Here is an 11,848-nt window from a genome sequence, read left to right as displayed (position 1 = left end):
CATTTATTGTTGACCTTTCTTTTTTTTCTGGATTCTTTGAAAACCTTTGCTCTCAGTCATTATTTGGAACACTTCAAGAATTTCAGTGCGAGCTGTGCTAGGAAATTTTCTATCGATAAAGCGGTCACTGTGACGTTCATAAAAGCAAAGACCTCTTCACTATGAACTCGTATCCGAAAATATTAAACCTTTGGTTTTCAGTCATGAATGAAAAATAAAAAGACCCTTTTTTTTATGTTTCTCCTCATGGATTTGAAGAAATTTTTTTTATTTATTTTTTTTTTGTTCGGGAAGAGAGTCCACTCAGGTGGAAGTAGTTTTTGGACTGTTAGAGAAAGAGTTTTTAACACAAAAAAAATCAGGTTAATGGACAGAACTTTTTTACATATATGTGTGCCCTTAATTATGAAAGTGGACTAAGTCACTCCTGAAAATGGCCTCAAATCTAGCCTTAAAATTATTATTATTTAAAGGGTAAAGTTTATTTGAAAGCGAAATTGCAGTAAATAAACTTCTTTATTGCTCCTCTAGTGATTTTATAAAAGAAATATAATTAAATCGTTATAAGAAAATTATTATGTAAGTTTTTCTTTAAACAATGCAAAAAGTGACTTAGTCCACTTTCATAATCATGGGCACATGTATTATATTTATACATATGTTCTTTCATAAAAAAATAGTATGTACCAAGAATTCCTTCTCGTTTTTTGTAATTTTATATTTTTCCGAAAAATGACAAACAGTAAACAGTGAGACATAGATTTTAACATGATTTCAATATGATTTGGTAAAATGTACGTAAATATGATACGATAAAATGTGTCTTAAACTGACTTTAAAGTTTGGTTAAGCTAGCTTGGAAATATTCTAAGATATACCAATTTAAAAGAAACGTGTCTCACTGTTCGCACCTTTCCCCTACCCCTTGGATATTTTTTTTTTTCAAAAATAAATAAAAAATAAAGTTGAATTTTTTTTACCTAAATATGTAGATTAGGGTGGTCCAAAAAACCTTTTTTTTTCGAATTTCAAATTCTAATAGCGCGAGAAAGTTGCGAATGGTGAAGACTAAGAAGAAAGGGTTAAAAAAATAATCAAAATCAGTTAATATTTTCTGCCTACGGTTTTGCCTTGAAACTTGAAAAAAAATTTTAAAGTTGTATTTTTAGAAAAAAAAAAATTGACCACCCTAACGCCTTATTTTTTTTAATATAATAGCTTTAGACAACTTTTTCAAATTGCGTAAGGAATTCCGGACTTCTGGCCATTTGAGATTTTTCGAAATAGAATGCGAAATTACTAAATTTTTATGGACCATTTGGTAAATTACACCGGCACACAAAATAAAACAAGTGTCATGTACCAGGAACCAGACCTGTCTTTCTATATGTTTTCGGGCACGCTGAATCCGAATTTCAAGTCCGTTTGACCCTGTCACCCTCCAGTTTTGAGTAAAATGCAAAAAACTAAAAAAAATTAAGTTTTTTTTGTCTTTTTTGGGGTCTTTTTTACATTTTTCTCAAAACTGGAGGATAACCGGGCAAAACGGACTTGAAATTCGGATTCAGCGGGTCCAAAAACATATAGAAAGATGGGTCTTGTTCCTGGTACATACAACTTTTTTTTGGGTGTGCTGGCACTGTCGCGAAATTTCGCTGCACACAAAAAAAAGTTCCATGTACCATTAACCAGACATATCTTTCTATATGTTTTTGGACCCGCCGAATTCGAATTTCAAGTCCGTTTTGCCCGAACACCCTTCAGTTTTGAGAAAAATGCAAAAAACTCCAAAAAAGTCATAAAAATCCAAACAAAATGCAGTCACAGCTCAAAACTGGAAGGTGACCCTGCCAAACGGACTTGAAATTCGGATTCAGCGTGCCCAAAAACATATAGAAAGATAGCTCTGGTTCCTGGTACATGACACTTTTTTTATTTTGTGTGCCGGTGTTATTAGCCCCGTTCCATTGAAGGTGGTAGTTTACTCATGAGTAGATCTAGTACTACAAATAACACAGAATCTTCTAATCGAGGAGATAGGAATGTGTAGTTGTTGTACTAGATTTCTACTCACGAGTAAACTACCACCTCCAATGGAACAGGGCTATTATTTTTACAAAATAAGAAGTAAAAATGAAGTAGAAAAAATCAGTTAAAGTCATGAACTCGCTGAAGATTTAATAATCTGTCATTCAAGCTGGCTTTGACTATGTATTTATCATTGTCCTCGCCACACACAGTGGTGCATTTGGTGCTTTATGGTATCAAAAATCATTTGAACGGCCCATTTCTTGACGAAAAGTCATGAAATTTAGGACATTGAAGCATATTAGTTTGAGAAATGCGAAAACATTTTCCAACTTTTATTTTTCCAAAAGAATTTTCTTTTTCGAAACTATACATAAGAAATGTAACAAAATGAATGTCAAAAAGATGTTTGCTCTTGGATTTATGTAGAACCCTTTTACCTTTTTGTATGCTATTTCTTGGATTTGTTTGTATAAGTTTGCACTTTTATTTCTCCCCTATTTCACCCAGAACTATTAGACGGATGGAATGATGAAAACTACTTTTATGATGGACTTCTACATAATCGTTATGTCGGTTTAGATTGATTGATATTTTAACATTAAACCATAACTTGCCTTATTGAGAACCTTTTTTTATGTTATTTCTTGGATTTGTTTGTTTAAGTTTGCACTTTTATTTCTCCCCTATTTCACCCAGAACTATTAGACGGATGGAATGATGGAAACTACTTTTATGATGGATTTCTACATAATCGTTATGTTGGTTTAGATTGATTGATGTTTCAACATTAAACCATAACTTGCCTTATTGAGAACAAGTAAACATGAATATTTACTATTTACTCTTATGAATTCATTATTTACCTAAACCAAGTAGGTACTTTGATTTTATGCACATCATCTTCCAATGAGTGAAACTATTCCCATTCTTATAATTTAATTGCCAATCCATAAATCATCATTAGAGAACCAACATACATAAAAAAAAAAGAAAATACCACTTGTTAATCACACATCAACCTATAGTCAATCACTTCTTCAGTGAGTAATAAGTTTTGCCGATCAGAATAAAAGATTTAGCTTTCCCGCAAAATCTTGTTCTTATTGATTAGATAAAAAGATACATTCAAACATGAGTACAGGACAGGATTGTCGAACGAAGACCGACCGATGACGAGAACAGACAAGACAGACAGACAGACGCACTGCCAATGGTCAAAGACGATTGTTTCACTCACAAAGTGTGTAAAAATAGTCGTTTAAGTAATAAGTATTATTAACCAAGGCAAAAACGACGGTTTTTATCATTTGAAAGTGAAAGAACAGAAGAAAAAAAAAAGCTTGAGCTTTTTATTTCTGGCGATGTGTATTGATCTTTTCGTCTATCAAAAATACTGGTGGTTGTTTGATGAGACGCTGACAATGAATATCCCCAAAAACGCTAGCCGTTTCTGAGACAAAATGTGTGCTACTATACTTTATATGTCTTTTAGTGGCAGTCTTCTGAGATTTATTCTGTGAAGATTGTGAACAGCGAAATAATATAATAAAAATCATTGCGATAAAATAAACACATTTTGCATCGCGGTGCTTTTTCAATATTGTTGTTGTTATTTATATATTGAAAACTGAAAATAAAAAAAAAAAGAATTAAAACTAATCCCGTTTTCTGCGATATAAAAAAAAAAAAAAACGAGAAACAAAAATTTTTAAAATAATAATTTTGTTAAATATAATTTTTCTTTGAAATATATTTTTCTTGTGCACCCGCCAATAAGTTTAAATAAAATATTCAGTTTTTTTTTTTTTTGATAAAAAAATGTAAATAAAACTTTGTATTTTGACAAAGTCCAAAGAATTCGCGCGTTAGGTTAGCAGGTCTCGCTCGTAGGTTATTTTTAGTATTTTTTTGTTTTAATAAAAAAAAAAAAAAAAAACTGTGCGTTAATCATCATCACATCACAAAAAAATTAGTTGATAAAATTAATTACTTATTTTTGAACATAGAGGACAAAAATTTTGTAGAACACTAAAAAACCTGAACATTTTACGTTTGTTAAAAAAAAAATTTTTAGTAAAATTTTATTGTATTGAATTTGCGACGAGTGCAAAATGTCTTCGTCTCAAAGAAATTCGGCGGCGAAAAGTCTTAATCGGCAGCAAGAAAAAGACAATTCAAATACAAAAACAACAACAAATTCAAAAACAACATCATCAACCGACACTAAACAACAATCCCACCAACAACAGGAAAAGCAGAGCAAATACTCTCAAACAAAAGAACGTATAGTTGATGGTAAGTGCAGCAGATCGGATAGAATTCACTACTTTTTTTCTTTTTTTAAATCGACAACAATTTCCCGCTTAAAAAGTGTCTCGATTTAGATTTTTTTTGGACGCAAATATAAAAAAATACCCTTGGCCTTGTCCAAAATTCAATAACACATTATAACGATATATATTTTTTTTTTAAATCGTTTAATGAGAAAATGTATTTCTATAGCATTTTTAATATATATTTTTTTTTAATGAATAAAAACAAACTGGTTTATTTTATTTAAGAAATCTAATATTTTTTTAATGATTGTTTTCTTTTATATTTTATAAAAAAAAATAATGTGTCATTTGGAATCAAATGTGATTGAGACATTTTTTTTAAAATTCCTGTGACAAAAAGCAATTATCCAATGTGTAATTTTGAATTTGTTTTACATGAAAATAAAAAGCATAAAAAAAGTCGATATTGACTTCATTGACTCTTCATTTAACGCAACTTTGAGGTTTGTTTACCCAAATTTTACCCCTTCATATCGTTTGCCCACTCATTTCATTTAGACTAAAGGTAACGTATAGTATTAATCAATCATTTTGCAAATCAAATTCACCTTTTTTTTTTTTAATAAAATAAGATGCATTTTGTTATCTTTCAATGTAATTCAAATTGCTTGGTTTTGTTTTCCATTTGAAATTTATTCTGGATTAAAAAAAAAAGTGATTGATGATTTGCTAACTTTGTTTTCAATCCATACAAAATATTGATATTTAACTGAGAAATTCTGTACATTTTTGAAGATATATAGAATTTTTGTTTTTTATAAATTGGCAAATATTTAGTTGTAATTTTCTCAGCGCGTTATTCTCAAGTTAAATTTATGTTTGAAATGTAACTTTAAGACTTAAATTCAATTTTGTTTTGCTACTTATGTACATACATTTAGACACTGGGTCTGTTTTCTTTTCTTAATTTGCACGATAATTTTACGTGACAACGTCATAAATTGTTTCTTATAATCTCTCTTATATCCCGGACGCATCGGTCGATAAAGAAATAATTTTTTCATAAGCTTGGGCAATTTTATCTTATAGGCCAAGTCATATGAGTCCAACTTAAAGCATCAATATAAAGTCAGCAGTTCAGGGTGTTCAACCGATCGATGAACGATTTTTATTTTGCACCCAAATTAGCGTAAGAATTTTTGTCAAAATTGATTTGTAAAAAAAAAAATTGGCTGTCTTAGGGTTCGAACGCTGGACCTTTGTTTCGTTCAATGGTTTAACACCCTGAACAGCTGACTCTATATATGTACACGTTGCTGTCTTACTGACTTGTTCCTTAAGATAAAATTGCATACTATACAACACTACTTACAGGCTCAGGCGGAACGTGAGTAGAGTCACACTCTTTAGTGCATGCAGCCGGTGCTCATCGATTTATAAGACCTTATAACTTTATCACGTCAAAAAAAAAAAAACAAAAATGCAGAAAAAAATAAAAAATATTTCAATCGACTTTTTCAAATTTACGATATTGATAGTTCCGTTGGTACAATAGATTTTTTCCAGTCAATTTTATTTTCTTACAGAAGTACCATATCCACCAAGCCATAAGCTTACAGCTAGCGAAATCTTCGATACGAAAAATGGTGAACCAAACTTTGAATTACTAAAAAGGCACTTCATTATTGAAGGACGTATTGAAGAGGAACCAGCTTTAAGAATAATACAAGATGGAGCTGCTTTACTACGAGCTGAAAAAAATATGATAAATATCGAAGCTCCTGTAACTGGTATGAAAGAATATTATATTTTTGTTGTGCCAGTCATCCAGACATCCTTATTTTGTTTGTATTTTCTTTCAATTAAGTTTGTGGAGATATACATGGACAATTTTATGATCTAGTTAAGTTGTTCGAGGTTGGTGGTCCACCAGCCACAACAAGATATCTCTTTCTCGGTGACTATGTTGATAGAGGATACTTTAGTATTGAAGTAATTTTTAATAAAATTTTATACATTATCACATAAAAATAAATTTCTTTATTTTTTTAAATTTAAGTGCGTCATATATTTGTGGGCTCTTAAAATATGCTATCCAAATACCTTATTTTTACTCCGTGGCAACCATGAATGTCGTCATCTGACCGAGTATTTCACCTTTAAACAAGAATGTAAGCAAATCTAATCAAAGTAACACAAAATAAAATTTACATTTTGAATGGCTTTTTTTTTTCTATAAATAAAAGGCAAAGTTAAATACTCCGAAAGGATCTATGATGCTTGTATGGAAGCATTTGACTGCCTTCCATTGGCTGCTTTATTAAATCAACAGTTCCTGTGTGTGCATGGAGGGCTTTCACCTGAAGTTCACACATTGGATGATATACGAAAGGTAAATCAACAAATTTAAACATTTTTAATATTAAAAAAAAAAAAACTAACAGAAACAATAAAAAACTTATTAAGTTGGACAGATTCAGGGAACCACCAGCCTACGGACCTATGTGTGATATTCTATGGTCTGATCCTCTTGAAGATTTTGGAAATGAGAAAAATGCTGATTTTTATTCGCACAACTCCGTTCGTGGTTGTTCATTTTTTTTTAGGTATAGTTTTTTTTTTTTTTTTTTTAATTTTTTATATTGAAGTTTCAATTATGAGTAATTTTATACTTTTTTTTTACAGCTATGCTGCTTGCTGTGATTTTTTACAAAAAAATAATCTTCTGTCCATAGTGCGGGCACATGAAGCTCAAGATGCCGGGTAGGTTATAATATCAATAAAAATATTCTACAAACGCCATAATGAGCCATTCAGATGTTTAGACAAATTTAGTAAAATAGTGCATATACTCCGTAGTTCAGATATTCAAAAAAGTTCAAGAAAATGATCATACTAATTCACATACACCGTAGTGATCCATTCAGATGGTCACACTTATTCAGGAACATATTGCACATACGCCGTAGTGAACCGTTCAGATATTCAAAAAAGTCCAAGAAAATATTCCACATACACCGTAGTGAACCGTTCAGATATTCAAAGAAATTCAAGAAAATATTTTACGTACGCCATAGTGAACCATTCAGATGGTCGCACACTTATTCAGGAACATATTGCACATACGCCGTAGTGAACCGTTCAGATATTCAAAAAAGTTCAAGAAAATATTCCACACATGCCATAGTGAACCATTCAGATGGTCGCACACTTATTCAGGAACATATTGCACATACGCCGTAGTGAATCGTTCAGATATTCAAAAAAGTTCAAGAAAATATTCCACATACACCGTAGTGAACCGTTCAGATATTCAAAAAAAATCAAGAAAATATTCCACATATGCCATAGTGAACCATTCAGATGGTCGCACACTTATTCAGGAACATATTGCACATACGCCGTAGTGAATCGTTCAGATATTCAAAAAAGTCCAAGAAAATATTCCACATACACCGTAGTGAACCGTTCAGATATTCAAAGAAATTCAAGAAAATATTTCACATACGCCGCCGGCCGCCGCCGCACAGTGTGTCGAGCCCATACAAAAGTTTATCATTAATACTTGCAGCTAAGTTTTTGGAGTTTTAATATCTTTTTTTATGTTTTTATGGCAGGAATAGAAAAAAAATTACAAATTAACAAATTAAACAACCTATTACTTTTTTTTTTTTTGTATAATTTATGAAATTAACATTTATTGAAGAAGCCACTTGTGAGCAAAATTATTTTTTTTTTTTATATATAAAATAAATTTATTTAAATAAATTTGTGACAGTTTCTAAAAGAACTAAATGTTTTCTTTTAAAGCCCGTTTAAATCTTTTCAATATCTCTTTTCTACTTTGAGAAATCTTAAGTTGAAGTCAACTTGTTTTGTTTATCTTCTCTATACAAAAAAATCGTATGTTTATTTGCGTTTCATAGCAAATCTCGAATAGTTTTTTGTCAATCGCTTTCAAATTTTGAAATAACGTTTTATTTGCATTTTCGTAAATTCTTATATCGGCGAGGTTGGTAAATACGCTATAATACACAGTAGAGCGTGGCCGGGTCAAGTAATTATATTAAAAATTTAGTATGCAGAAAAATATAATTTTTTTCTTGTTGAAAACAATATTTATAATATTTTTAATTACATAAACAACTTTTTGTTACTTGTGTTTGGCTAAAAAATTATTAAAAACATCGATTTTTTCATTTTTGTGATCCCCTTGAAGATGTTTCTCAAAAAAATGAATTATTTTGAGTACTTCACTCGTAGCACATAAATGTGAATATCTCTGGTAATCGCAAACAGAAGCAGACCAAACTTTGCCAATATTAAGTATAGGCCTAAGGCAAAATAATATAAAAAAATTATCGATATGATTTTATATGTTTTTTTTTAAATTAAGTTTAAAAATTAAATTTTTTTTTGCCATTTATCAAAGAAATTTTAATAACTCATATATAATTTTATAAATTTATTTTTTTTTTTTTTGTTATACGTTTTACAACAACACTCAAATAAACAAAATGACATTAACAAAATTTTTCAAACAATTACTAAACGTGAAATATACACTCTCCGAGGTACTCATGTTTCGGAGCTTATTTTGAATACATAACCTGGGTTATTTTCTAAGATAAATATGTTTTCATATGAGTTGACACTTCTTAATTATATTTTAATAGTAAAAATATTAATTTTTAACAAAAAAAAAAGTGATTTATCATAAGGGGACGACACACTGTGGCGCCGTAGTGAAATTCATATATTCAAAATCTCTCTTATATTACAGATACCGAATGTATAGAAAGAATCAAGCTACTGGATTTCCTTCGCTAATAACAATTTTTTCAGCACCAAATTATTTAGATGTTTATAATAATAAGGTGAGTTACTGTTTTATATAATTTCATTAAATCCGCATAATTTGAGTTTATTTTTTTAATTATATTTTTTGCAATAAATTTTCAAACTTAAACTCATTTTTTTTGTATTGTTTAAAATTTAAACTTTGTATTTTTAACATTCAACATTTGTTTAATTTTATTTCATATTGTATTACAAAAGGCAGCAGTTCTAAAGTATGAGAACAACGTGATGAACATAAGACAGTTCAATTGTTCACCTCATCCATATTGGTTACCAAATTTTATGGATGTGTTTACATGGTCAATACCGTTTGTAGGTGAAAAAGTGAGTATATTCATTATTTTTATTGCATACAATTTTATCAGCCGTTTTTGACCATCAACTAATGAACAAGAAAACAGGCCTTCTTAATATTTAGTATAATACTGTATAGGTTTTGTATGTATTGTCAAAAAGTTATTTTTAATATTGGTACATGTACATTAGGGTGTGTCACTTTTGTATGGCCGAAAAAAAGTACCCTAATTTTGCAATGTAATAGTGGTCAAAAGTTTTATTAGGGTCTAAGGTTAAATAATATGTAAAAAAAAAATTATAATATCGTTCGTCTTTGGCTAGCTCAAATCGGTTGAAGTTGTTAGGAAAAAAACGATTTTATATGAAAAAATGATTTTTTTTCTTCGCATATTATTTTTCAGCTTCTTTACTAAGTGTTCAATTCCAACAAATATAAGCTCAAAAGTTTTTTCTTATAAAGATATATATTTAATATATTTGTTTTTGTATTCAAACGGCGCAATTAAAAAAAAAACATGTATTTAAAAAATCTCTAAAAATTCAAATTTCTTCGATTTCTTCCTGTATTTTGAGCGAGCCAAAGATATTAATTAAAATGAAAATTGTAAACGCAGGATTTATTTTTGATATGTAATGCAACTTTTAAAAGCTATTCCTATTACATTTGAAAATTCCATACTTTAGCATTTTGACACACCCTAATGTACATGTACATATTGGTCACATGTACTGTACATATTTGGTTTCAGTATAATTTTTATTTATGAAGAATTATGAGCACCTGGTACTATGAAACATCATTTCCTTTTAAAATACCATCAGGCGCTCATAATTCTTCAGAAACAACAACTGAAACTAAATTTGGTAAAATCTAAGGTCGGGCGCACTGTTCGTGTAATTTCCAAGGAATTATGAGCGCCTGTTACTATCAAATATTTTCCACTGTGTTTCCAGGTACCAGGCGCTCTAAATTCTTCAGAAATAGCATTTTAATATTTACCTTGATTTTAAAATATAGACCTTGTATAATTTATGTTAATATTTGTGACAATGTTCCTTATCAATTCTTCAGGTAACGGAAATGTTAGTAAATATCTTAAGCATTTGTTCAGATGATGAACTTGTGTCGGAAGCAGATGATCAACTGGAGGCAGGTTTGTATATCCTCCAAATCCAACAAACTTATTATTATTTTACTAATTTTTTTTTTTTAATTTCCAATTTATGTATTGCATCTTCTTACTGTGCCTTAACAAAAAACAAAATGTATGTGAAATTGTTAGAGCTCAGGAAAAATATAACACTTGTCCCAGTTAGGCCTGGTAAGCACTTAAAGTTTGCGTTTATCTTGAGTGTTAGTTTGTGAAATGAGTGCAAGTATTTGCGAACCCTAACCAATTGCTATTTTTGTTTTTCGTTTATGAGTTCTTAAAAATGTTGAGGTTTTGCTTAAAAAAAAAAAAAACTATAACTTGAGCAATTCATAGTAAATTTTTTGAAATTTTTATACAGCTGGAAATGTTTCACAGCTGAGAAAAGAAGTTATTCGAAATAAAATTCGTGCCATTGGAAAGATGTCTAGAGTATTTTCAATATTAAGGTGAAAATTCAAAAATATTCTTTAAATAAAAACGAAATTGTTAAAAAAAATTTTTAGAGAGGAATCAGAATCGGTGCTAGAGCTGAAGGGCCTTACACCAACTGGTGCACTACCAGTGGGAGCATTGTCTGGAGGAAAAGCCTCATTAAGAAATGGTAAGTTTTCTTACAATTATAAACATATTTTCTTATTTATTATATTACTATTATTTTTTTTTATATTGCAGCTCTAGAAGGATTTGCTCCCAATCATAAAATAACATCTTTTGCTGAAGCAAAAGGATTGGATGCCATAAACGAACGTATGCCACCACGACGTGATACTGTAACTGCTGCAGCAACTATCGGAAATCTTCACATGAAAAATAATAACAACAACAATATTTCGACAAAGAAATCCGGCAAACCACTTTCGTCGCCAGTTAGCAGCGACCGGAACATTTCTTAAAAAAGTTATAAAACATAAGAAATTTATTTATTGTTTTATTTTTATTTTATATTTTTGTCAATTTCCTAATATTTTGTTATAAAATTGCTTACGTACATTTTGATTTAATTTTTTTTAAATTTTGAAATTCGCTGAAAAAAAAATATCCCAATTGCAAATAACTTAGCAACTAGTTTTCCAAAATTTTTTCAATCATGACATTTTTTAAATTGGATTTTGATTCTTTTTGAAAATCGGTGAAAAATATATTTATATTTTTTTTTCCTAAGTAACAAGGTAAGAAAAAAAAAATATTTTTCGGCAAATAACTCAGCAATTTATAACTGAAAAACCAAAA

At 29.7% G+C, this 11,848-nt stretch overlaps 1 protein-coding gene across 4 annotated transcripts; it reads left to right on the top strand.

Annotated features, from left to right (window-relative positions):
- Positions 1–3,252: 3,252 nt before the first annotated feature.
- LOC129920491 (serine/threonine-protein phosphatase 2B catalytic subunit 2-like) lies at positions 3,253–11,603 on the top strand. Of its 4 annotated transcripts, none has more exons than XM_056001739.1 (15): positions 3,253–3,271; positions 4,038–4,326; positions 5,894–6,097; positions 6,175–6,299; positions 6,367–6,478; positions 6,554–6,699; positions 6,774–6,913; positions 6,993–7,070; positions 9,091–9,184; positions 9,366–9,491; positions 10,537–10,618; positions 10,748–10,786; positions 10,977–11,064; positions 11,122–11,219; positions 11,291–11,603. In XM_056001739.1, the coding sequence occupies exons 2-15, from the start codon at positions 4,143–4,145 to the stop codon at positions 11,509–11,511; spliced, it is 1,737 nt and encodes a 578-aa protein (XP_055857714.1). In that variant the 5' UTR covers positions 3,253–3,271; positions 4,038–4,142; the 3' UTR covers positions 11,512–11,603. The 4 variants fall into 4 exon arrangements, with proteins under 4 accessions (XP_055857714.1, XP_055857713.1, XP_055857712.1 ...); XM_056001738.1 differs by lacking the exon at positions 3,253–3,271 and adding an exon at positions 3,365–3,921; XM_056001737.1 differs by lacking the exon at positions 3,253–3,271 and adding an exon at positions 3,366–3,917.
- The last annotated feature ends 245 nt before the right edge of the window (positions 11,604–11,848 follow it).

The sequence above is a fragment of the Episyrphus balteatus genome, chromosome X (assembly GCF_945859705.1).
Source record: "Episyrphus balteatus chromosome X, idEpiBalt1.1, whole genome shotgun sequence".
Classification (NCBI taxonomy): Eukaryota; Metazoa; Arthropoda; class Insecta; order Diptera; family Syrphidae; genus Episyrphus; species Episyrphus balteatus.
Note: the sequence above shows the minus strand (reverse complement) of the source record. Positions and strands in the feature narration are given on the sequence as shown.

What these genes read in the sequence shown, in the direction of transcription:
- LOC129920491 (XM_056001739.1), top strand. Translation starts at nt 4,143, where the DNA reads ATGTCTTCGTCTCAAAGAAATTCGGCGGCGAAAAGTCTTAATCGGCAG. An exon ending in TACCGTTTGTAGGTGAAAAA is followed by an intron (nt 9,492 to 10,536) that starts GTGAGTATATTC and finishes TCAATTCTTCAG; the next exon opens with GTAACGGAAATGTTAGTAAA. An exon ending in ACTTGTCCCAGTTAGGCCTG is followed by an intron (nt 10,787 to 10,976) that starts GTAAGCACTTAA and finishes ATTTTTATACAG; the next exon opens with CTGGAAATGTTTCACAGCTG.